The sequence below is a fragment of the Cimex lectularius genome, unplaced genomic scaffold, assembly GCF_000648675.2.
Source record: "Cimex lectularius strain Harlan isolate CLEC.00 unplaced genomic scaffold, Clec_2.1 scaffold38, whole genome shotgun sequence".
NCBI lineage: Eukaryota > Metazoa > Arthropoda > Insecta > Hemiptera > Cimicidae > Cimex > Cimex lectularius.
In genome coordinates, this window is record NW_019392638.1 from 1,029,685 (window position 1) to 1,057,575 (window position 27,891).

The 27,891-nt window shown below is 34.6% G+C and overlaps 1 protein-coding gene and 1 long non-coding RNA gene across 4 annotated transcripts in view; one reads left to right on the forward strand and one right to left on the reverse strand.

Annotated features, from left to right (window-relative positions):
• The window catches only part of LOC112127225, a 79,972-nt gene that overhangs the window by 2,438 nt on the left and 49,643 nt on the right, over positions 1-27,891 (reverse strand). The window lies entirely within an intron of this gene.
• Positions 2,692-27,853, forward strand: LOC106670949 (otopetrin-2-like). 3 transcript variants are annotated; one of them, XM_014401639.2, is made up of 10 exons: positions 2,692-3,515; positions 25,002-25,181; positions 25,395-25,641; positions 25,716-25,824; positions 25,899-26,069; positions 26,154-26,314; positions 26,375-26,555; positions 26,614-27,098; positions 27,156-27,370; positions 27,434-27,853. In XM_014401639.2, the coding sequence occupies exons 1-10, from the start codon at positions 3,262-3,264 to the stop codon at positions 27,705-27,707; spliced, it is 2,277 nt and encodes a 758-aa protein (XP_014257125.1). In that variant the 5' UTR covers positions 2,692-3,261; the 3' UTR covers positions 27,708-27,853. The 3 variants fall into 3 exon arrangements, with proteins under 3 accessions (XP_014257125.1, XP_014257127.1, XP_014257128.1); XM_014401641.2 differs by having other exon boundaries at positions 25,407-25,641; XM_014401642.2 differs by lacking the exon at positions 2,692-3,515 and adding an exon at positions 12,923-13,408 and having other exon boundaries at positions 27,434-27,852.

Sequence of the window (27,891 nt, forward strand, 5' to 3'; positions counted from 1 at the left end):
GTCGTAGTGCATGTTAAATCATCCGTGGTATAGAGACTCATATTGGGGAATGACTCGGTCTGTTGGGGATGGGCCAATGAAATGAAAATATTTAGGCCAGGGATCACTAAATTGGTTTTCTTTCTCTACCAAATGTCTAAAAAATATATATCTAGTGGCACGATAAAACTATCATTTGGTTGTAACAATCATTTTGGTGAAATAGAAATGATACAGATACACTGAACACATCTGACAGACCAAACCAGTGAGGAGGCAGATTAAAATTATTGGTAACAATTTTACACCAAATATTCCTTTACCGACGAACTTTCTCCTGAGAGATTTTGAACCAACAGCAAATGGGATCATCGCTGTATATATATCCATGTTGTGCAGATGTTTTCTCAGATGCCAGTGACTGGTTAGTAGTCCTACCACTCCTCTGAGTTTGGCCCTCTTCAATTGCAGCAGTGTTTTTGCCAGTCTCGGTGAGGGTTGCTTCATCATAAGTTTACTACGTCTAGCACCACTAGAGTTTATCCACTTCTCCTTTTGTTTTGCTTGGATCCATTCTGCAATGGAGGATTCTATATTTGTTCTTGTTATCCCAAGAATAGGTTCGGGGCCTATGTATGGTCTTGCAGATCCTCCTCTGGCCAGTCTGTCTGCTTTCTTGTTACCCAAAATTCCCCTGTACCCTGGCACCCAAGATACCATCAGGTTGTTGTGTTTCCCCAGGTTTTGGAGATTTTTGTTGCATTCACTGACTAATTTTGGCGTGATTCTTTTACATTTTAATGGCTGCTTGGCTGTCAGATCTTATGAGGATTTTTTTGCCAGTGTAACCGCTTTTAAGATTTTTCAGGGCACAAGCATTGATGGCATGTATTTCTGCTTGAAAGACCGAAGTGTACTTCCCTAATGGGTTTGATTGCTCATGTTTTGGGCTTGTACAGAAAACGCCTGATCCGGTTCCTTCGTTTGTTTTGGAGCCATCCATGTACCACATCATTGTATCTGATGCTCTCCTGTGTTCTTCCTCTCCTTTATAGTCTATTGAGACTTTACAGGAAGTTATGAAGATTGTTTCCGAGATCATATAATCAGTCCCCATTTCTAATAATGGGTGTCTGATTTTGTTGATTATGGTTGTATGCCCAAATTGTTAATTCCTTTCCAATTTAATTGTGGATAAATAAATTATTAAATGGATAACCATAGTAATAACCATGTAAATCATTAGAAAAAGTTTCAAAGTCCTGATGATATGGGGGAGAATATATTCTTGAAAGCAATACTCCAAGAAGCATCATTGCGCCATATTTGACTCTAGAAGAAAATTTCCTCACTGAAAATGACACAAGGCGAAACGCATTTGAATAGTTCAACAAACCAACAAGTGAAGATGAACCCAATAAGTGTCCCAATGCCGGTTCAGCATAAGTTCAGCAACTCACAGGCCTATTCCCATAATTAGTTCTCTATTAACACCAACAACTTGAAAATATTGTAGTTAATATACTTTTTATCTAAGGTCTAAGGTTGAGATGAAAAGGCGTCACAAGCAGGTTTCGAACCCATGATCTTTGACTTAATAGACTGCTGCTCTAACCACTTGAGCTGTCGTGACTTCGATCCGCCCAGACACCAACTCCCCATCACCTCCTTGAAAATATATTTACTGAGTTAAGATTACTTACTTACTAATTGCTGTCACATCCTTAGGGCAGGACCTGGACCTCCTCAATAAGTTTTTCCCATTTGTTTCAGTCTTCAGCCTTGAGGTGCCATCTCCTTACACCTTTCCGCCATAGACCCTCCTCCACATCATCCAACCACCTAAGCCGAGGGCTTCCTCATATTCTTGAACCACCTGGCTTCCCATAGAGGAGTTTCCTTGGAAGCCTATCTTGAGGCATCCTGTCCACATGACCCAACCAACCATCTATATCCAGCTCGCCAAATAGTTGCTTGAATTCATCATTCTTGCGTACTTTCCATTCACTGTTTACACACTTCAGGCTGAATATCTTTCTTAGCACTTTTCTTTCCCATACACCAAGAATCTTCTCAATTAATTTACTCAACACCCATGTTTTGCTAGCAAACATAACTAACTATTGGCCTTATAATCTCTTTGTGTTCTATAATCTTAGCCTTGCAAGATAGGTGCTTGAACCGCAGTGCCTTTTGTACTGCAAACATCTATTTCCTGCCACTATTCTTGCTTTAGATTATTATTCTTTGTTACTAAGGACCCTAGATATTTAAAATTACTAACTACTGGGAAACTATGATATCCAAATTGAACTGATCATTCTCCATATCCATGGGTTCTCGAGTGCTCATATACTTAGTTTTACTCTCGTTAATTTTCAGACCGGGCTTCTTGCAGTTCCTGATGTGCTCCTCTAAGTGCGGCCTTAGATTATGAGATTAAGATTACTATTGTGACCAAAACCCTCAATTGTGCTTCATTATTGCCTTATCAGGTTGATTTTTTTTAAGTCCCTATAGAGATTCCTCTTTGCTTATGTTAAGCATGGTTTTCTTTGCAGTATTTGTATTTTTAGAAAAGAGAGGATAGTCATTGAATTTTCTGTATAATGTAGGTAGAACATGTTCCCTTCATGCATGCCTCTTTTTTTATCGTTCTTTTGGCCCATACTATGACAGCATAGCAAGGATTGGTGGATACTATGCAAGGGGCAAAAAACAACTCCTGGAAGGCCTTCAGCATAGAAAATAAGGGTGTAATTGAACAGGCTAAAAGCTTAAAAAAACTTCTTCTAAAAGGACATTTTCATGAGTGTCTGGCACCATCTATAATTTGGTGTATGAAGCTGAACAGAATGGGTGGGGACGTGCTGCTTCATGGTTCCAACAGGAGAGGCAGCACAAGAGAGCATCCCTCCCTTCTTGATTATATATTAGGGAGTACTATCCTCGCTACCAAAAACCTCCCCTACCCATAACACTCCCCTCTCGCTGTTTTATGCCTTTCTCCCTTTAATCTTCAGTTCCAAACGTCATGTGAGTGGGAATCCTGTGCATCTAGGGATGGAAGGCAGTTTGTACCGTTCAGGGTGGAAATTTTGGTGGCACATTGAGAAATTTTACAGCCTGGAGGCTCCCTAAGCTTCACTGGTACAGTCAGCTAGAAACGCTTTCCACATAAAAATGTTGTAAAAATTAAAACATCACATAATAAGGTTTTTGCAGTTAAATATTTCTTGCTGATTATTTATTTGATGAGTTTTTTAAATATTCGACCGGCTTATGCATAAGAATAAAAAAATGGCTTCGAAGCAAGGCAAGTCTGCTGCCACCCTGCAGGACAGCTCCCCTGACCTGAGTCTAAAGCTCCGGAGGGGCTCCAGCGATTCGAGGGACAGCTTTTATATGGATTTTGCTCAGGGCATCGACTCGGACATAGAAGAAGTCGCAGCCACCACCTCCGGCTTCATCCATCAAGACATAACGGATGATGCTTCGACACCGACTGCAGCAACTGTCAAGGAAGATGGGCTTTGGTAAGCGATTAAGTTGTCACTTGCTGATATTTAGCCGAGCCGGCTTCAAATTGATGGCTTCCCTATTAAAGGGAATTTAATACCAATTATAAATTAATTCCTGTCATATTAAATTGAAGCACTTTACTTTTATTATTTTTTTTAAAACAATTTTTTGTTAAATATTCTGTTAAATCTAGCATGCAATTGACATTATTACAAAAATTCATATTGATTTGTACTTGACAAGAGGACTTTTAAGTCAAGTCATTGAACATGAAGCACCCTCAGACCTTTCTTTCTATTTACATATAGAAGTAATTTGATATGTACCTACTTGCAGTCGCATAATTTTAATTAAAATAATTAAATTTAAAAAAACTTTAAAACAATTCAATTAAATTCCAGTCAAACTTGCATATTTTGTATGGAAATTTATTGTTCAGAATAATTTTGTTTTTAAAATTTGAAAATTTTATTTTATGGATAACATAAATTGGTTGATTTGTTCTATTTTTAAATGTATAGAAGACATTTTAGAACAAAATTTCAAAATTTTAACATAAAATCTTGTCTTCAAATTGCATGTGCTATGAGTTTTTCGATTTTGTAAACTTGTAAAAGTATTTATTTGCGAGAATGGTTGGCCGTTTAACCCAAGGCTAAATAATGCACTTTATAATACACACTACATCTAGATGTAACAAACACTCAATAACTTCATGGAAAGAATTTGAAAATAAAATTTTAATAATTTTTGCTAGGTAAGGCATTTTAGGGCAAAATTGTAAGATTTTAACTTAGGAAATTTTTTTTTGTCTTCGAATAGCCGTATTGGAGATTTCTATTTTACACATTGGCTGGTTAAAAGTATTTATTTGCGCGAACTATTGATCGTTCTAAGCCCAAGGATAAATAACGAACTTTCGACTACATATAGATGTACCAAACACTGGAAAATTTTAGTTATGCTCGAATTTTAAAATACAAAACACCTAAAAAGTATTTTTAATACGAAGTTCCTTATGGGGAGTATGTAAATTATTTGGTTCATTCTATCTATTTAATTTCTATTCTAATTTATAGATGGCATTTTAGAACAAAATTGTAAGATTTTAACTTGTTAGTTTTCTTGTCTTCTGTCAAATGATTTGATATATGTATATATATATATTTAATTTTGGCCGGTTTAGAGTATTTATTTGCTCGAATGGTCGCCCTTTAATAGCCCCGAGGATAAGTAACGAATTTTGGACTACATCTAGATATACCTAACACTGGAAAACTGTAAGGAAACAGTTTGATAATAAAATTTTTAGTTATGCTCGAATTTTAAAACACAAACACTATTAAAAAATATTTTCAACACGAAAATAAATTCACCGTTTTATTCAATCTTTAAAATTCAAAGAAGGAATATTAGTATACATTTAGAATTTTAGGTGCAAAGGCAAACGATATTTACGATCGTTAACCCCTGAAAATGTTTGAAAAGGGAAAATAAATAATTGAATCCATCAAAGAACGTGGTCAATTTTTTTAACTTTTAAAACTTGCACGCTTTCTTTTGTAATAAATGTGCCTTGTATTAATCGGTTTAAGCTTAACGCATGTTATTTGTTGAACTATTTAAAAACAAATGTATTGCATAAAAGTAGCGCGAATAGGTGATTAATGCCGTGAAAAACATGATATTGAAACTTCATGTTTTATTTTTTTTAAACAATGTTTTTGGTCTGGTTCGACCTCTTTGAAACCTGTAGGCATAGGAAGAACTATTTTTCTGTGTTCGTTACTAAAATGACCAATCATAATCTTACTAAAATATTGTAACTTCATTGATTGGAGCTGAACTTCTAGAATAAATAATGGATTCTGTGGCATATTAATGGAGAAATAAGCACGAAAGCTGCTTTGATGTATTTAATTTCTATTTAATTTCCCCTGGGAAAATACATAACAAATCGATTGATGTCAAAGAACGATTAAATTATATTTGCTCAGAAAGTCAGATGCTTGTGAAAAGTACAAGTCCTCTACGATAAGGCTAATCTAACTCTATCTTCAACTATCGCAGGCAATTGTAAAAAGATTTATACAATCAGTAATTTCTATTTTGGTCAAAACTGTATATTTTGGAGCTAACAGGTTGTTCAAACATATGACATTTTCAGTGATGTTCATGAAACCTACACAACGTAAAATATCCGATATTCCTATGATTCATACAAAGAAATTAGTCTAATACTTTCTATGCACACAACAATTAAAACAACTTACAATTTTTTCAAATTATTAAGATTATTTTAATTATAATTAAAGTAAATCACGTCTCTTTCATGCAATAGTGAACTTAAAATATTTATAAGTCTTGCTTGACGTTAGATATTATATTTTACTATAATTTTATACACCGACTTCATAAACTTAAGCCTGAAAGACAAAGTTGAAGAAATCCGTTCGATATTTAACATCGAACAGTATCCAATATTTAAATTTCCCCATAGAAATTTATATGGTCGTTTATATTTTAAATTTGTCGAGTGAACAGGGTAGAACTGCCTGAATATACTGTTACGTTCTCAATTCCATCCGAAAACTGAAATATGAAGATTAATAATTTTTTAATTTCCTGGCCCATTTAAACAATTTTTTAATTACGACTTGATTTTATTTTATAAATGATAACAACTTTATTATACCAATATTTATTCCAGAGCATTAACTATTCTTGTCCAAAGAAATATCTACTTGCTTTTAAAAACTTTCCGTTATGATCTCAGGCGGAGTACTTATCATCAAATTGTAATATACAACTAATTATTCAGAAATCGTGAGATGCGGTCTGGTGTGATGTAGGTTTCAGAAAAACATTTTCTTTATCGAGCCAACGTTTCGATATTTATTGAGATCATCTTCAGGGTCTGGGATTTACAAACATTGTTTACATTTAACAAATACATTTAGGATGTGGAAAAGTAAATTTATACAATGCAAAATATATTTTTTTTTATTCAATCAAAGTATTTCTACTCACTCAAAGACAAACACTTTGAGTGAGTAGAAATACTTCGATTGAATATAAAAAAATATATTTTGCATTGTATAAATTCACTTTTCCACATCCTAAATGTATTTGTTAAATGTAAACAATGTTTGTAAATCCCAGACCCTGAAGATGACCTCAATAAATATCGAAACGTTGGCTCGATAAAGAAAATGTTTTTCTGAAACCTACATCACACCAGACCGCATCTCACGATTTCTGAATAATTATCGATTAACGGTCACTAATCACCACAAACACACGCTTAATATACAACATTCAGATTATATAATTTTTTGTAATATTTTGTCTACTTGAAAGACTGAATGCGGTTTTATAAACGTTTTTCCTTTTAATAAAATTATTTCAATCGTTCGTGTTAAAAAAAATAATAATGATGTGATTACTGAAGATGTAATGAACTCGAAATATTCTTCTAGAAGGGAGAAATTCCCGGACCCTGTTGCAGTCCAGCAAATTGGAAAAGAAGTGATAAGCTTTAATTGGTACTCTGACTATGTTTAATTAGTCGGATTAAGTTTGTCGGAACTCTAAAAGATCCCGTCCTAGTTTAAATCAAAGCCCATAACAGAATAGACCTAGTTTAATCGGACCATTTTTATCTTTATTTTTTTATTTTGTAAATAAGTATCAGTAATACGCGTTTAAAAAGATCAGAAGCCAAAATAAAAAGGCCATTGTTAAACAAAACGCTAGGTTATATTGAAAAATTATGTTAAATCAATTTAATATTATTCATAAGAAAATATATTAAATAATTTATAACCTTAATAATTGTGAGATTTCATCTTAGTCCCGAGGGGTGATGAACCTGAAATTATTTCGTTTCCGATCATTTAGCAATTGTCGAAATCGATCAAACTTATGACAGTCAATTAAATTAAATTTAACTAGCAAGTTTTAAGATTATTTCTTTTTGTCTCGAGATAAGGTTTTTTTGCTATAGGTTCCATAAATTTCATTGTGCATCTTTATTAATAAATATCGGATCCTATCTGTACTTTTTTCTTATCTATCAATCACGTTCAAAAATGAAAATATATGAGATTTGCTGTGGTGATTTTTGTATATTGTTCAACATAATCTGTCTTAATCAGATTTAAGTAAAAGATTATGGTCGTGGATCAGTTGGACAGAACATATTCTGACAGAAAGATTTAATAAACAAAATTAATAAAAATAATTAATATTAATATAATTAATAAACAAAAAGTATATAAATTATTGCTTTATGCAAAGAGGAAATTAATTGTGCTAAAACCAATTTACATAATTATTTATTATCGTTAGTATTAAATTAACTAAACTTTTTTAAAATAACGAAACCTTTCTAATTTAGTTAGTAAAAAATTCTTTAAATTTAAATTAATGCTTGGTTTGATTTTGTCCTTAGAGATAGTGTCCCTGGGAAGAAAAGAATAGATTAGATTTTCCCAGGGGGTAAATAAATAGAAACTGGTTCCAGTCGACACAAATCTTATCAGAAATACTCGGTTGGACTTCATTATTTTGCGTGTCGGACTCATTATCATTGCGTGCCCTACACACTTTGATTCTATAATTACATAGGAAGGAGAGAGAGGAAGAAAAATTTTCCCCCCTCATGCTAACTTCACACCACCGCCCGCCTATGTTATTATTATGTTATTAAGGATTTCTTAATTCGTTAACAAAGAGGGACGGTTAACAATGCGAGGGTGGTGTGTTCACTATTACAAGTTATAAGCCAGCCCCCCTAATTTTTTTGTGCTTCTCACGTGTTCCAAGGCCCAAATGGTATCCATGAATGGTTGCCGACCTTTGCTCTTTTGGGCTTTATAAATACATATTAGAACATTAAATAAGCCGTCTTGCATTTTAAGCTTTAGTCGGTTATTAATTACGCTTTTAAAATACGTTTTTACTCTGGAAGAGGTAGATTTTATTTTGATCACATCTGGTAAACAAATTTGAACCTATTGAAATAAAAACGTGTTATCTGTTATGAAGGAAAAATTACGGTTGTTAATTAATCTTTGTGTAAGGTATTGGTTGAGATAAAAATGTCCGTGTCACGAGCGGGATTCGAACCCACGACCCTCGGCTAAATACGCCGCTGCTCTACCACATGAGCAATCGTGACTTCGATCCAGTCGGACACCAACTTCCCATCTCAACCCAACCTTCCGCATTTTCCATCCTTTTGCGATTTTTCAAATGTGTAACCTTGCATTTGCAACAAATGAAATGGCCGCGGAGAGCTTTAGTGAAGATATACTTCATTTTACTAATTAAATCCATTAGATTTCGTGGTACAATTGACCAAATAACTTGTTTTAATTAATTAATCTTTGTTTAAGGTATTGGTTGAGATAAAAAAGTCAGTGTCACGAGCCGGAGGAGAGGTCCGAAGCGTTCGTTCTATCATACCAGTGTGAAAAGCTAAGCGGGATTCTTACTTGACTTTTTTCACGATAGCTCAAGTGGTAGAGCAGCGGCGTATTTAGCCGAAGGTCGTAGGTTCGAATCCCGCTCGTGACACTGACTTTTTTTATCTCAACCAATACCTTACACAAAGATGAATTAATTGAAAGAAGTTATTTGATCAATTGGATAACGAAATCTAATGGATCTAATTACTGTTATTGTTATCAAAATATTATTTAAATCATAAAAAGTTTCTTGCTGAAAAGGCATTGGGTTACTTATTAGGACCGTCTTGACTCGCAGGTTTGGTTATTTCCGGAAGACGGACCCAATAAATGACCCAATAAATGACCCAATACCGTCCAGCATGAGTTCACCGACTCGCAGACCAACACCCCGCATCAACTCATAAAGAGTTTATAGTTTTTTTAAATAAAAACTCAGTGAACATTAAAATTATGTAGTTTGGGCGTTTCCGATAATTTTTAGTCCCTTTTCGGCTTCCTATAATCTTCAGTGCGATTTACAAACTTATAAAAAGACAAGTTTGTCACTGCAGACCACGCCGAGAAATCTAACAATTTATAAATTCGGTGTTCGGCTACTCGTGTTACAAACTTTGCCAGTAGCTTCTACATTTAAAATAGAACCAAAAAGTCACAATTAATTGTGGTCCGAATCTCAACAGTTTCGGAGTTATTCCCCCTTTCCCGATTTTTTAAGATTTCACGACCTTGCTTCAAACAAACAATGATAACTCCAAAACAGAAAGGTTTTGGACAAATCCGTTGACACCATTGAAAACTACGTTAAATTTTCATTAAGATGTGATCAATACTAAACTTGTAAACGTTGGTGAAATAAGCATTTCAATAGCTAGAATTTCGAAAAATAATGTTCTTTTTTCAATGTTGAAAAACTTACTATGGTGATTCGAAACTACTATTTCCAAACCTAGAGACCAGCAAATTTCAGAAAACATACTCCATTTAATATTATTTTAGTGGTGTAATTGCTTTTTTAATTACTTTTTTCAAAGATGAAGAAATTGATGAAAGAAAGGTAACAAACGGAGTTGACGGATTGGTAAGGTGGAAAGATTAAAAAAAAAATTTAAGGAAATTTTGAATGAATTTAAGAAACGTTTTTTAATTTGGGTTCGAAACCAAAATAGTGCAATTGTTTACTTATTTACCAACACGAGTGCAATTTTGATTAAAGCATTATTGCATTATTATTTCCCGGAATAAAAGAGTTTTAGGATTCAAAACGTTTTTGTTCATTCATTCAAAATTTACTTAAGTTTTTATATTTTTTATTATTATTAATCTTTCCCCTTACGAATCCGTCAACCACGGTTTTTTCCTTTCCTTCATCAATTTCTTCATCTTTGGAAAAATAATTAAAAAGCAATTATACCACTAAAAAGGATAATGGAGTACGTTTTCTGAAATTTGCTGGTCTCTAGGTTTGGACATAGTAGTTCAGAATCACCATAGTAAATTTTTCAACATTGAAAAAAGAATTATTTTTCAAAGTTCTGGATACTAAAACGCTTTTTAACCAACGTTTACAACTTTAACATTGATCACCTCTTAGTGGAAATTTAACATAGGTTTCAATCGTATCAACGGATTTGTCCAAAACCTTTTAGTTTTGCAGTTATTATGGTTTATTTGAAGCAAGGTCGTGAAATTTTAAAAAATCAGAAAAAGGGGAATAACTCCGAAATTTTTGAGATTCGGACCACAGAGAATTAGGACTTTTAGGTCCCATTTTGAATATAGAATCTACTGGAAAAGTTTGTAACATGAGTGGCCGAACACCCTGCATAAAACAGTTCCGCGACTGACTGACAGAAACAGCACAGTACAAACCGTTGGATCTGAAGGGCTAAAATTTCGACAGTGCACTCCTATAATGACATGGATAGCCGGGAAGAAAAGATTTCTTGAAATTCCATCCCTAATGGGATTATATGGACAATTTTTTACCATGTATAGATCGAAGTAAAATGATGAATAGAAGACTTTGAGAATCGAGACAATATACAATAGTTCGGTTCATCCGACCTTTTTTTGTTGACCTTTACTCGTTGTTTTGATGTAACAGAGGCGTTTTGACTTCTCGACATCTTCAGCGCTATTTACAAATTCGCTAGTTTTCGAGGTCCGCTTGACCAATTAATATCTTTCAATTAATTAAGGTTTTTAGTTGAGATAAAAAAGTCAGCGTCACAAGCGGGATTCGAACCCACGATCTTCGGCTAGATACGCCGCTGCTCTACCACTTGAGCTATCGTGACCTCGATCCACTCGGACACTAACTTCCCATCTCAACCCCACCTTTTGAATTTTCCCTCCTTTTTGCCATTTTTCATCTTTTTTATCTCAACTAAAACCCTTAATTAATTGAAAGATATTAATTGGTCAAGCGGACCATGAAAACTATTGAATAAGTTTAAATGAAGTATAGCTTCACCAAAGCTCTCCGTGGTCATTTTATTTGTCGCCGAGAATCAAATAGATTACACGACATTTGAAAAATGGCAAAAAGGAGGGAAAATTCAAAAGGTGGGGTTAAGATGGGAAGTTGGTGTCCGAGTGGATCGAGGTCACGATAGCTCAAGTGGTAGAGCAGTGGCGTATCTAGCCGAAGATCGTGGGTTCGAATCCCGCTCGTGACGCTGACTTTTTTATCTTAACTAAAAACCTTAATTAATTAAATCTATTTACAAACTTGTAGATGGAGAATAGGCAGACCAAAATGATCAGAAACCACCAAACTTCATGTTTATCACCCCGCAGACTCCCAAGAATACATCTAGATACAACGCTAACTCATTCTTAAATACATTATTTCCTATTTACATACCATTCACTCAATTAGAGTGGTAGAGTACTCGATATTCCTCCTACGCCTACTATATAAACTGTATAACTAACCTAATTGTGGACAATGGGTACTCAATATTCCGCTATCAGCCTTCTCACACTACGCATTCACGCCAATCAATACATTCACTCTTAACATACGCAATGCACACAAAACAACCCCGTTTTATCCAAAAATCGGAACAGTGGACCCTGTTACTAGCTGCCGTGCTGAAATACAATTCCTTTATGGGGTAGCATTCTTCTCTTTTTATGGAGCCAATGAATTGCATCCTTCAATAGGTGGGACACATCGAACAACCTTTCTCTACATGCTCTGGCCCAAAAGTAGGTGGCCGTGTGACAAATTCGCACCGTCTATCTTTAATCGGGTAAGGATGATTCATCAGATCCTCCGCGTGCTCTTGATGAGAGCTTATCTACCAAAAAAGTATTGTCAAAAATACTGTTTTAATTACTATTAATTTCAAAGTCAAATATTGAACATCAAATATATTACACATCGTAGGATTTTGTTTTAATTTTTGCAAATAGTTTATGGCGAAAAATTGTTTTTTATTCGATATTTCATTGTTTCCCTTTGATTTGTTGTCCAACTGTAGTTAATATTTGTTTACTTAATGCTTGTCTTGGTTAACGAGGTTTCATGTGCACTTTTTTAAAACTTTGTTCTACTATACAGTTGATATTTTACATAGTTAAAAATTTTAAATTTTGTAATTTCAGGAATTCCATAAACATTATTTCATTTTGTTGTATATGCCCTGAAATTTCCTAGATAGCATTAATCTAAAACAACCTTTCAGAAAAAGTAAACTATATTAAAAATAATACTACTAATCTGTCTAGTTTATTGATGCAAGTAATCAAGTTATCGTTATCTATTTATTATTATCTTTTTTTCGAAATGTATTTCTTGTTTATATAGTATTATTATATTCTGTTTTTATCGAAATGTTTTTTCTTTATTTCTAAGCTATTGGTGGTGGAGAAAGGAAGTTGAAAACGGGTGCCGGTTGATATTCAATTTAAAATGTTTTATGACCCATTGTGGCTTTCTATTTGCCATTTTGACGTCTTGCTTTGCTTTCTCCGTTATCGCCTCTTCCACCAACCCTTCTGCCCTGTCGACGGTGTCGAACTTTATCAACACCCCGGCGGGCCCGTTCATTTCCAATACCTTTATCTTGATATGCAACGGAAAAAACCTGCCTTGAAAGGCCAATCGAGGCAAATTGTAAAGACAGTGGGAAGGTGTAGTTTTTAAATTGGTGTAATTTACTCTGATTGAGGGAGGGGGCAGACGTGGAGGCAATAGGGTTGCATCAATCCGTTTGCAACATGCACGCTCTGTAAATAAATCACAGTCGTCAGTTTGATGTTTTTCCCTCGGATTAATTAACCACCCGCGCCGCACTAATATTTCAACCGCTTTCGGCCGTACGTGCATTTCAAATTGGTTTCAATTGTTTATCGCCACCTCGCCGCCGCCGTCTCAGACCTTCGTGACCGATGATGAGGATACAAGAAGTACCAGAGTCCAACTCGTAAGTAAACTAAGTCTGTCGGCTTCGAAATTATGTTTCCTGTGGTGATTTTGAGATTAAAATGCCCTTGTCTTGACACAAGTAGTCTATTAGCCAACTACCGGCATATCACTTTCTATTGAACAATTGGCTGTGTGATCCACTCCACCACATCCGATCAAAGATAACTCTTTCCAGACAATTAAACTTGTTAAGATAATTCTTAGAAATGTGCATTTTTACGATATTTTGATTAATAGAAAAGTAACTAAAGAAATTCGATAGTTTGTCGCTTTTTCTTTGCCCTTTATAGAAAATTAGATGATCTGCCGCTGTTACCAATCTCATTAGTCATCATATTGGACTTTCCTTAAAATCAAATCTAGTAGTATACTCTATTTTTCTTCTTACTTTCTTCTTGATTATTTAATCCCGTTCGTTACTCCTTCACACTAATATTGTTTCTTTGCTACCCAATCCCCAGTTCGTGTAATTTAGTACGTTACATTCTGTAACTTCATTACAACAGTTCGATTTACAAGATGGTCGGAAACCGGAGCAATTGGATTGGTGTCAACAAAGTTAGAATTAAAGGAAAGTTTCCGACTCCGGCACTCTTGAAAATAAAAGCCTCTCCTATCGCTATGTGAGAAAATTCAGCGTTTTCGTTTCACAGCGGCGCAGGTTCAAATTCGCTTTGACACTCGAATCTGGCTGGGAAATGTGCTAAACAACACGGTGAAAAATTATTTGAAATTAAACCAAAACTCTCTGATGATAGGAAAGTAAGAAAAAAGTCAAACATTGACATTTAAAGAGCAATATGGATAGAGAGGCAGAGGGGAGAAAACATAACATAACTAAACAAAATGAATCTTTCTAAACATATTCATATCATGTTTGTGATATACCGTGTGAGGTTTTATGAAAAACTTGGCCTTTTATTTTGACACTTGTTACAAAGGTAGTTTTTCGCGAAGAATCTGCTGGTGCTGTTAGAATTTTACTCAGTTGGTGCGTTAAGCCGACTGATGATTAACTTTGTTTTCCAAAGTTATGTAATTTTTTTTATCACAGTTGAAAAGTTCTTTACATTTCTAAAACAGAAAACTCGAAAATTCATCTATTTGTTCGGTAGATGTTGAAGTTTTTCTTCATAACACGATAATTTCAATTTATCATGTAGCTGGTTTAAAAAAGGAGAAAATTGAAATGAAATTGAATAAAACATGAAAATTAAATTTTTGTTCATTTTTTAAAACAACTGTTTAACAACCACAATTGTTTAAATATATTTTTAAATATAAAACAACAACCATCAAGTTACACGATTAATCTAAATTATCGAGTTCTGAAGGAAAATTTCAATGGCTCTAGAACGTATCAATAAATTTTTGAGGATGATTTTTTCACTCATTTTAAATTTAAAATCCTTTTTATCCTAAAAGTTATACCAGAAACTCAAAAATTCATTGATTTTTGTCTGGAGATATTGTAATTTTTCTTCAGAAGTAGATAATTTCAATTTATAGTTTAACTGGTGGAAGAAGTAGAAAATTGGCAATATATTTTAATACATGATAATTTAATTTCCGATTTTTTTATACCTATCGAATTCAGATTGAAAAATGAAAACTGCAAAATAGCTCCTGTACAAATATGAATTTTTTTCACACATTTGAAAGTCCTTTTTATTCTAAAAAATTAAACTAGAAACTCAAAATGGAATAATCTTTCCTAGGAGTTCTGAAGAAAGACGTCAATACCTCCAGAATTTCAATTCCAATCCAGTCGATTTTTCAGGATGAATTTTTTTTCACACATTTTGAGTCCTTTTTATTCTTAAAAAAAAGATATAACAGAAACTCAAAAATTCGTCGATTTGTTCCGGATATATACAAGTTTTCTTTCACAACTCGATAATTTCAATTTACCGTGTAATTGGTCAAAAAAGGAGAAATTTGCAACTTTATTTAAAAAAAAATAAAAATCGATTGTTGATTTTTTAAACTGAACTTTAAACAACAACAATCAGTTACTTTAATAACTCCAGAACGAATCGATGAATTTTTGAAGATGCATTTTTTTAACAAGATTTTGAAAGTCCTTTTTTACTCTAAAACCCCTTCCAAAAATTACTCTACTTTGAGTTTCTGGTATATTTTCTTTTTAATATAAATGAGTGAAAAAATCATCCTGATTCATGGATTCGTCGTGGAGCTATTGAAGCTTTCCTTCAGAACTAGCTATCATCGAATTATCGTGTAACAAAAAAACAATAAAATTGAAAATTTAATTTAATAAAACATGAAAATTTAATTTGTTTTGATTTTTTTAAACTTAACGTTAAACAACAACAATAATCAGTTACAATATATATTGAAATTATCGAGTTCTCAAGGAAAACTTCAATAGCACCAGAAAGAATCGAGGAATTTTTGAGGATGAATTTTTTTCACACGTTTGACAATCCTTTCCATTCTAAAACAAATATTGCATACCAGAAGCTCAAAAATTCATCGATTCGTACTGGTTCTATTGAAGTTTTCCTTCAGAAGCAGATAATTTAGATTTATCATGTAACTGGGATAAAAAAGATAATTTAATTGAATAAAATATGAAAATCATTTGTGTTGGTTTTTTAAACCTAACTTTAAACAACAATCAGTTAGTTACTCCATAAATTGAAATTACCGAATTCTGACCGAAAACTTCAAAGGCGCTGGAACGAATCGATGAATTTTTGAGGATGAATTTTTTTCCATACATTTTGAAAATCGTTTTTATTCTAAAAAAACTCAAACAATTAACTCAAAATGGAGTAATCTTTCCATTTTCTATAAAATTCAAATAAGATATTTAAAAAATATTCTGTTTACATTATTTCTATCATAATTGCGTACTGTTTAAATTAAGATCTAACAATAAGTTCCAAATACAATTATAAATATTAACAAAGTTAAGTTTAGTGCAGTTAAACGTGTTTTCTTATATTTCGACCTCAACAGTTTAACTTATGATTTTTCCTTCTCGAAAGTGGGATAATAGGTCATCTCAAAAAAGCAACAACCAGTTTTTCTTTCAATTCACAACGTTTCGGATTTATTTCAATCCTTCCTCAGGTGAGTTAACGCAGTGGTTAAAACAGTGGTCGTCAGTCATTAATATTTTGAAACAGTTTATTTTAAAAAAGAGCCAGTGTGGTACACATTTAAGTCTTTTATACTCCGAACGAACGTTTTAATATTTTGAACCTGACAGTTTATTATTTTATATTGTCATTTTGCATTGTTTTATGCAATATGTAATTACGGAATGATTTCTCGACAGCGGCGTACAATTACAAGTTTGTATGTCATTTAAAAGACTATTCGTTCAAAATAAATGTAATTTTTACTCGGAAAGAAAATCTGGGAAACGTATTTATTTCAACGTTATTTCCTATTAGGTAATCTACAGGGAAAAGCCAATAAAAATCAGCTTGGATATTATGTAATAACACTAGATTAATTTGATCATTTTGAACATGGAAGAGGTGGTCGTTATTTTATGAATACTAATATATTTTTAATCCGTCGTCCACCGGCTAAAGGGTTGAAACGGAAAAACATTTTCCACCTGATAGAAAGAAGTTAGAATATATTAGAAAATTCAATTAATGAAGGAGCATGTTTTCATTTATTTCACCCCCAACTCCCGGGATGGCAATAACCTGTTATTTTGCACGAACATCCGCACCTGAATTAAACCGAGTTCGGGGTGTTTTAATTCGATATCGAACGTTGTAAAGAAACGTAGGGGGATGTGCCGGAAATGGGCCGGTAACAGCCTGCTTTATGACTTTGGAGGGTAATGACTGAAGCCATGTGCCGATCCGTTTTGGAGGGGGATCCAAAACTTGGTTTATATTCAGCTGTCAACGAGAAACGTCGGTTTATTTTTAAAACGATACTTACAGGGCGGTTGGACCCATTGAAATCGCCGTTTCATTCTCTCCCTTTATCAAGGCGAAGAATGGATTTTGAAGTACGCGGTGGGAAATTTCCGACCGCCTCCATTTTGGCTTTTCCTCTGTTCCTCTTTTCCAATTGGCCTCCTGCTCGTGCGGGCCACTGGGTAGAAAACGCGATCCATTTGCTTCAGAGATCTTCCATGATATTGCTAAAAGTTTTGTCAGGTCATGTTCAAAACAATACTTACAAAAGATTATGAACTTTACAATTAAAAAAAAACAACTCTCAACTCTCATTTAAATTTACACAAACCTAATCCAATTTTAAAAGGCCAATGGGTATTGATAGACTTTACATTTTGGATATTTGTGAGATTTTTTGTTGTTATTAAATCAAATATTTATTGTGCTGCGAAAATAAAATATGGCAAGAATAAAATGCATTTGTTATGATAAAAAAACTTGAAGCTAACTTAATTCCTTAACCTGACCTCTTTCATTCTGGTTAGGATCTGACTAGAATTTATATACAATGCAGGCAAAAAATTCCACCCACTTGTAATATAACTTGATTTGTGTATATTTTTATACATTAATCAAAGTTCAATCAATTTTAAATACCATTATCGCGTATTTCCTCCTTTTGCCTTAATTACATCTCGAAGACGCCTCGGCCTTTTACCAGTCTGGAAATGTCTCTTTGCTGGAGGTTAACCCAGTCTTCACGAAGAGTCCTTTCAAGATCGTGGAGCGTTTCAGGAAGTGATGGACGTGCTCTTATTCGTCTTTTGAGGTTAACCCATAAATGTTCGATGGGGAGATGGGGAGTCTCCAGAGAACGGGCTGGTCAGGCTAAGACCCTGATGTTATGCTGTTGAAGGTACGTTTGAACTATGGGAGGGACATGTGGACAGGCATTATCGTGCATAAGAATAAGATTGTCGCTGAGTTCATCGAGGATAGGCAACGCATATGTTCCAAAATTTCACCTATATAGCGAGTGGCCGTCAATGTCCTCCACTAACAACAACCAACTCTGTGCGACTCTCCATTGAAATTCCCGCCCACACCATCACTGAGCTACGCTGAAAAGGTTGTCTCTGGCAAAAATTACAGGCTTCGTACCTTTCATTTCGCCTTCTCCACACTATTTCACGCCCATCTGAAGATGTGGAGCAAATCTACGCTCATCTGTAAAAAGTACAGCAGACCAATCTTTCAAAGTCTGTATTCTCGAGCAAATGGGAGCCGCGCAACTCTGGTGCTCTTACGGGGCCAAAAGCCGCCAGTCCATACTGATTTAATCTTCTTTGAGCAGTGCGTTCAGAAATTTGGACACCTCGTATTTCCTGGAGGTGAACAATCGCTTGAATAACTGTAAGGTCCGGGTATTCCAAAATTCTCAAAGTCAAAAAACAATCATCCTGTGGTTCTATTACCCTAGGGCGTCCAGAATTGGGACTGTGGTGGGATCCATTCTCTCGAAAACGTCTAACGGCGTCTCGCAATGTTAGGGAACTTCGATGGCAATAGCCGCAGACCTGATGGAACGTCCATCAACAATAAGTTCCACACCACGCGCAACATCATCAGCAGTAAGTCGCATTTTTAAGTTTAAAAATATAAATTAAGAAAACAAAGATTAAAACTAAACATTGTTTCAGAATTCAAATGAGACTGAGTAAACATTTTAAATTCTGTAAAAAGTCAACATTAAATCCTTTATCCTTGTTTTGAATTAAGGATTAAGTGTTTTTTTTTACCTCTAATTGATATTCCAAATTTAAAACATAGCTTAAACAAATATTTATTGATAAAAACAATGAGACAAGTTAAGGGCAGAATTTTCTTTCATCGCGTAAATGAAAATAAAATAAAATCAATTGAGTGGAATTTTTTGCCTGTTAGTGTATTAGTAATACATCTTTTAATTAAAAAAAATATTCCTCATTGATTATTATAAAATTTATGTTTTTGATTTTTAATAAACGACAAAAAATAATAATAATAATACCGCACGGGGCTCGGTGTAATTTTCTAATTGGGAGAAAGGTTTAATACCGTTGACCAGTGGAATGATAGTGAGCTTGAAACTTCGTATCGGCCTAGCATCAACTCAAAACTCAATCAGAACTTCGTAATCGGATTCCAATTTTCCGATAGATGCTTGATAAACAAGATTTTCCGGCCTGCGGAAATTCCGCGCTTCTGCTTCTTCCTTTACAGCGTTTAATCTACTCTCGACTGACGCACCGTGTACCTAAATAAAGATCCTGCCAGCTTAATTCGGTTGTAAATAAATTTGTGAAAAACAGTAAAATGTATTCAAGCTTCAATACTAACAACACTGATTAATATTTTTTTAGGGAGTTTTTTCCACATTCGTAAAATACACTCAACTATATTTAGTTTTATCATTATATAAAATTACTACTTATTTTATTGTAAACCAAATCAAACGAGACCAGGAATTCATCAGTTTTAATGAAAATTATTTAATTATAAAGGCTTGAAAGAAAATTAATCAAAACATCGGAAAATCCTTTAGTGATAGATTAAAATTTAACTAACAGTTTATTGTTGTGTATTGTTATTGTGAGCTTTCTTCATATGGTCTGCGGGATGATAAACCTATCGTTTGATAGTTGTCCATCATTCTGGTCTGCCTATTCTCGCTGATTTTTGTTGGTTCGGACGCGTTTCGGCATTTCTCCTTCTTTAGTGTTCAGTTGATATCTACATTATCAGCTGATCTCCCCAGTCCTTTCCATAAAATACTACAATACATACGCATAACTGGTAGAATAGCTTTTTAGGCTTATTTAGGCATAGGAACCCACACTTTTAACGGGTATCTCAGACAGAAGGACAAAAAGAAAATGAGGGAACTATGGAATTCACTCATTGGACACAGGCAATCCAAGAATCTCCTAACCAATTTTGGAAGGAAAGAAATTACAGAATGTGTCAAAGGAAGCAGGAACAAACTGCGAATCCTAATAGGATTCCTAACAGGACACTGCAAATTAAATGAACTTAAAGAAAATTGGAATAATCCAAGATGGCACATGCAGATTCTGCAAAGAGGCAGAAGAAACACCAACACATCTAGTAACAAACTGCGGAGCTACACTAGCCCGCAGGAGGGAGGAAATGTTTTGGGATGTATAATGTGACCATCGAAGAGCTTCAACCATTGAAACCGAGCCTATTAATCAAGTTTCTTGATGAAATAGGACTCACCAATGTGCTTAGGCAGAGCACTGGGGATACAATAGCTCTTAAAGGGCGCAGTATACTATAGTCTGAGACTATATCTATCTGTAGGCTAATTTAGGCACCTGAAGATGACGAAATTGTCTGAACCAACAAAAATCAGCGAGGATATACAGACCATAATGATAACAATAACTATAAAATTTGTTACCTAGTTTTGCTCTTAACAATGTATTTTATCTCCTCTGGCCTTGCAGAGGGACTTAAGTCTCCAAGGCATCGAAATAAGCGGTAGGATTTCGTCTTGTGGAAGAGATTTCATTTTTCAACAAGAGCAGTTTGATGTAGGCTGGGAACGATGTCTAACCCCGAATCCCACAAGTGTTCTATAGGATTCATGTCAAGAGAATGTGCTGGCCAATTCATTCCCTACATCCTCCAAGTAATGTGACTACCTACATACGGTCAAGCATTAGCACGAAGTTGTCCCTAATAAATAGAGCGAATGGGACCAAAGCATCCAGAAGAATTTACCCAATGTAACTTAGAGCAATCAAAGATACATTCTCTATGATAAAGGACGCATATCATAACTGATTGTCTTTGAAAAGACTTTGACTCATGCATGGCACATTCTCCGTCTTGCTCTTCTGATTGCCACAAACCGACACTCATCTGTGAAGAAACCCCCATTGTTGAAATATTCAAGCGAGATGCTTATTTGCGAATAGTCGTCATTTTACTCGGTGCCTCTCCAGTAGTTGAGAACCTGATGCGGGCCGTCTAGAGACTGGGCTATTCCCATAAAGCCTTCTGATTTTTAGAGCTCACTTTTACGTTACCGTCTATAGTTGACTATCTATCAAGGAATGACAAAATGACAGTAAGAGAGCAATAAAACGTCGACCACTACCTTCTCTCCGATCAAGACCTTCGGTGGCCCTAAACCGCTGTAGACCGCCATGGATGGTAGAGCCCGGCACACCCAGGGCTTTGTAATGGACGCTCATTGGCCAAAGCATCAGGAGATGACTTAAAACCACGCTTTCAAAGAAAAAAAAAATTAATTTTTTATTCAAATTTATTGTTTGATCTAAGAAAACAATTTCAAACACCTATTAACTCACTTGACAAGTTGGCTGTGGTAAGGATGAAATTGAACTGATTTCCTTTATTTTTAATTAAAGAGTGTAAAAGGATTAGTAACACTCAATAAAGGTAAACATGTTATTAATGCAGTGTTTACGTTTTAAGTCAAATATTAATTTATATACCTAGTCATTGTGGAAAATGAACATATAAATACAAGTGTCCGGTTTTTAAATTTTTTTAAAATCTTTGAGTGTAGAAGAAAATCTAAATTCAAAATGACTTGTGTTTATGTTGTTTTACATCTTTTGTATAAAATTCTGAATGGCGTTCTCGATAATTATCAAAACTTAAATTCGACATATCGATTTTTATTTTTTTAACCGCGATTGAATAAATTTCCATTAAAAGTTCTCGAAAGAAAAAATCGCATAAAAGCAGATGTACAAATCATAGAAATGAAATCTGAATGTTAATGATGATCACTTAAAATGATAAGAAAGGTTGAAATTTTGTTTAGCATAGATCGTAGAAAACTCATTTCGCTTTCAATTTGACAAGAAAAATAAATAAAATATTGATTACATCAATAATATTAAGTTTGGTGTGTCCTTTAAAATTGTAAAATTTTAAGGGGTCGCCAGGAGGATTAAAGCTACAAGTTGCTCTCACTGGAATATTTCACGATATTAAGTTAGTGTGGTCACTATCGTGAGATTAGGCATGAAGAAAGAGCCTTGAAAAATTATTGAGTACATCAAAGAGCTTTAGAGGTAGGGCAGCAGTGGCATCCGTCTCCCCTGAAAGGAGGACAAATCAGATTAATTCACTATGCGGGCAAATGGTTTTCTACCGATTGTTGTCTAAAAGTCCGTTTTGACCTTGCGTCAATAGAAAATTACCAACCCCAGAGCAGAGAGGTCGAGAGCCATTGGAGCGAAAGAATTGCTGTCGACCGAGGGGGTGCAAATGGGACAAAATGGATACAGGCAAATTATGCAAAATCGTTCCTTCCACACGTCCGATAGAAACAACACAGGGAGAAACATAAAATTTTTACTTTTTCTGCTTGCAGTATGTGCACGACTGGACTACAGATATCCTTGCAAAAGTCAAACAAACATAAACAGATTTGATCAATTGTAATGGGAAAATCGAGAGAAAAACTCGCGAAACCAGTGGTTAATAAAATGCGACAAACTTATATTGGGTTGTCCGAAAAATAATGCAGGCTTTAATGGTTTCTTTCAATTACCCCGCTATATAATAAACTGTTTAGTTTTGATGGACTATTCTTTTTTACGAATATCAACACTTTTCAGTCCTCTTCCAAACAACAATGTTTATTTACCTCAGTAGCATTTCGTTACTTGAATAATTCAGTCTACTAAAATGTCAACGTGTGATTTTCGCGTTCTACGAGTTGTAAACTCGTCAGAATTGTGTCCAAACGGCCAGAAACATTAATAAAGTCTGGGGCGATGGCAGTGTGAGTTAGAGCACCGTTCAGAGATTGTTTAAAATTTTTCGAAAGGGGGACTAGTCTTGAAGACAAAAAAGGATAAAAGGATTTCTTCCATAGATAATGATGTTCTGAGTTCTTTGGTCGGTGAAAATCCCAGAACAACCGTTCGAGAACTTGCAGAGAATCTTTCTGTTAGCAAATCGACCGTCGCCGACCGCCTTTAGGCAATTTGAAAGGTGAAAAACTCCGAAAGTTGGGTTAAAAAAATCATCGTTATGAAGTTTGTGCAACACTTCTTTGCCGAAACAAACCTTTTCTGGATAGATTTATTACTTGGGTTGAAAAATAGTTAACAGCAGACGTTCTGGACAGTGGACAAAGGAGAAGGAGCACTACAATTTCCAAAGCCCCAACTCATAAAAAAAAGTGATGCTGACTCTTTGGTGGTCTTCATCTGAAGCTTCTTTAAGCCATCTCAAATTGAAGCAATGCACCAGAAATTGACGTTATTGAAGTAATCTTTTGTTCAATTGGAAAAGGCCGATTCTGTTAGTTATGAGGTTCTGCCCTACTCTCCCTATTCTCCAGACCTCTCTCCTACCGACTCCAGTTTTTCAGGCAAAATTCTATTTAAAGGATATAGACAAGTTGCCATCACATTGGGAGAAGAGCATTAAGAATAATTATTCAGAAATCGTGAGATGCGGTCTGGTGTGATGTAGGTTTCAGAAAACATTTTCTTTATCGTGCCAACGTTTCGATCTTTATTGAGGTCATCTTCAGGGCTCAAAGTGTTTGTCTTCTGTGTAATTGTGCCATTCTTGCGTGTCGTGTTGAGAGTCAACGACACGCAAGAATCGCACAATTACACAGAAGACAAACACTTTGAACCCTGAAGATGATCTCAATAAAGATCGAAACGTTGACACGATAAAGAAAAGTTTTTCTGAAACCTACATCACCCCAGACCGCATCTCACGATTTCTGAATAATTATCGATTAACGGTCACTAATCACCACACATTTCTACACGAGAAGAACGGTATTAATTAATAAAAAAATGTTTAAAATCATTTATTTAATTGTTTTCATTTTATAACCTTAAATCTGCGTGATTTTCGGGCAACCCGATAGAAAAACTATTATCTAGCTGTAAAAAATAGGGATAACAATAACACCTTACCGATAAAAAAAAGACTTTTAGTTCAATTATTAATAATAGGGATGGTTAGGGAATGGTTAATAATACAGTTGAAGAAAAAAAAAATTAAATATAAAATTACCTGTCTCTACGATGGCAGGATCAAGGAAGGAAATGGCTGTTTTGGGCAGGATGCGCTAGGGCACACAGGATTAACTAATTGGGGGGAGATGACTGTGAAAATAATGGCTAAGACACATTATAGCAGTTTGTAAATAATTAAGACCAACTTGACATAGATTTTACCGGAATATTACACCAATAACTACTTATTAATGTAATCTAATGCTTTAATGGATATAAATTGGCATTTATTACTTCTGGTCCTACTTTTATATTTTATACATCAAAGTATTTTAACAATTTCCATGCCATAAAATCTGACATTACAGCAAAAAATGGCTATTTATGTAACTTAATGTTAATGACTGATATTAAATTGGTTACTCCCTAGAAAGTCTTATGTGAGTATATAAATTATATAAATGACATGGATTTTTGTATTATAATAAAAGCCACCAAACGATGTAAAACGTAATAAAATTAATTTCTTACGAGTGAATTCATAAAGAAAAACAATCAACACTGGCTATAAACTACTGAAAACAGTGAGGGAGCATGAATATATTTGCAAGCCTGTTTTAATTAAAAAACTAAACCAATAAAACCCTAACGAACCAATTTTTTTTAGTTGGACACAAGTTGGAATATGCGAACCAGTCCTACTACCATCGCCTGCTTCACCGAATGCTGTCATAGTTAGCCCTGAAACTCTCTCTCATCATTCCTCGCCAGTAAGGCAACCTAGGAGCACATCTAGGGCTACGACTTCATCGGTTAAACCACACCCTCTCTCGGCATCATTCTCTGGGTCAGTATTTAAAAAAAGCACAAAGTTCTCAGTTTAAAATAAAGTTTTTGTTTAAATTGTGGGAAAATTTTAGTTTCATTTCGGGTTTATATTTTTAAACAAGCATACTTTATTTAATTTTGATATTTAGTTTTTATATTGATCCAGGGTTTTGTTTGATTTTTTTTAAAATTTAGTTTGAATGATTAAACAATAATAATTTTTTGAAAAAAGTTTCGATTTCAGGTTACCGCATCCGGGATCACAAACAATGCTTCCAGCGGTTCTTTACCACCCTAACATTTCAATGATGAAAAGACCATCGAGGATTGACCAACTTCAGATAACATGGAGGAAAATGGGTGCCCAAGCTTTAGCAACTACGCTTTCTGCTTTGTATGGCAAACTACTAGTCGTTATGGGAATCGCTTTTCCGATGGCAGAAGTCATCTCCACGCATATTCCACCCTCATTTTATGAGGTTTGTTTTCACTTTAATAATTTTCCATTTTATGGATGATTTTTAATAAAATACAAATTTTATTTTTGCAACAGGGGTTCTATTTGTACCTGTATTTTGGAAGTATGGCGTTTTTATTCTACATGTATGCCATGCTTTTGAAAGACGACCCTTCTAATAAAACACCCCCTCCACCAGAGACTGGTAAATATTGTTTCAATTGAATGTTGTACTCTTGCAGAAAAAAACACGTAATTAAAACCATTTAATTTTTACAGAACGACCACAAAGGGACACAATGTCTTCTAGCAGCGGGGAATGTGAAAGTGGAAGTGCCAGCGGAAGGGACACGAATCCAAGTTATACCGAAAGAGAACCAAGCAGACCTGCAAAACCTCAAGTGCCCTTTCAGCATTATGGCAGCTTCTATTTGAGAATGGGTGCAGTCGGTGAGTTTAACATCCACGTTTAAATAGTATTTTTTTCTGAATTATCAGCATAATATCTTGTAATTTTTAAATTTATTATTGCAGCTTTTGGAATTGGGAGTATGATTTACTCAGGATTGGAATTTGGCCAATATTTTGAACTCGAAAGGAACACTAAATGTCACAATGTATTATTAGCTCTCACTCCAGCGACCAGAATGGCTTTCACATTCATTCAGATGTATTTCATTTTTTTAAATGACGAGGTAATTTTCAAATTGCAGTGCGAAAATTGATTTCATTCTCACTACCCATTTTCTTTCCAGCAACAAATGCGAGTGACTAGGCATAAAGTACTAGCCAGGTTTGGCTTGATGCATATGATAGGGACAAATTTAAGCGTATGGTTGAATGTGCTTGTCCAAGAAACAAAACACGAAATCCTGACATTTTACAATCCTGAAAATAACACCATAGAAGTTCATGCTAAAGCCAACACACATAGTAGTAAGTTTTGTCTATTTTTTTTTTCTCTTTGAATAAATATTACACTATATTTTTTTAGTGTATAGCAAGCTCACAATGCAGCATCAATCACATCACAGAGTTACTAGAGGTTTGATGGGCCCTCATCACATCTACGAATGCAGAAGGACGAATATTATGGGCTCGCTTGTTCAAGACGCCAGTCCATTTCTTTTCCCATGCACCATTGAATACAGTTTGATATGCGCAGCCATACTTTATGTCATGTGGAAAAATATATCGAGAATTACACCTCCAGTTCAAAGTTCACCAGAGAAGATGGACAAAGTTCCTCCGTTTCATTATAAAAGATCCCCTCATCACTACTCCGTAGATTGTGCTCAGGCACACAAAGGACTTTTCGTCGGCATACTTGTTTTAGTTCTCACAATTATTTCTCTGATATTGTTTTTTGTGCTGATATCCCGTCCGGAGTTGGTAAGCTTTGCCGTAATGGAATTGACGGTCTGTGAACTCTCCCTGTACGCAATGGCGACATTTGCAACCATGATTGGGATGATTCAGGTAATAGGTTAACTATGATTATTCCTTGTAGAAAAATATATAATGATTGGTTTTTAGGTTAGACAATTAAAGTACGATGGAACAAGAAATCTCGAGTTGGACAACATCCTCCTGATAGGAGCACAAACAGGAATGTTCATTTACAGCACATTTACAATAATCGGAGGGCATTTTACTTTGGAAAAGAATACAATTCTTGTTTTGGTAACTGCACTGGCCTCTTTGCTTCAGACACTTTGTCAGACCATGTTCGTTTTAGATGCGTCCAGGAGGTAAAATGAAACATTAGAATTTGATGTGACCAACGTGTTATTAATACAAAATTTTGTTCACAGATCTTGTGTCACACCTGAGCAAATAAGGAAAAAGCCTGGTAGGGAAATTGTAACTTTTCTCCTTGTCACCAATTTAGCCATGTGGGCTATAAACACTTTGGAAAAGTCCAGAGCAGAATCTCATCCGATTCAACTTCACTTTTACGGGCTGTGGGCATGGACCATCATCACTCATGTATCAATGCCTCTTGCGATATTTTACAGATTTCATTCAACTGTATGCCTCTGTGAGATTTGGAAAAGGGCATACAAAATGAAACCTGCGTATATGTAAAAAAATAATAATAATAAAATAAAATAAATACAAACAAGGCAAGTCCTTCATTGTTGGTCGCTAATTTTTATTTATTATTATTATTTTTTGTAAGATATTTTACATCATTTCTAGAGAAGTAATGTCTATAATGTATATTCTTTTTTTTATAACTTATGAAAAATGATTATTACACGTGTAATTA

Bases quoted from the DNA above. Each gene is read 5' to 3' on its own strand.
- LOC106670949 (XM_014401639.2), top strand. From the start codon at position 3,262: ATGCATAAGAATAAAAAAATGGCTTCGAAGCAAGGCAAGTCTGCTGCC. The intron at 3,516-25,001 runs GTAAGCGATTAA...AATTTTTTTTAG, and splicing joins GTCAAGGAAGATGGGCTTTG to TTGGACACAAGTTGGAATAT. The intron at 26,556-26,613 runs GTAAGTTTTGTC...ATATTTTTTTAG, and splicing joins TAAAGCCAACACACATAGTA to TGTATAGCAAGCTCACAATG.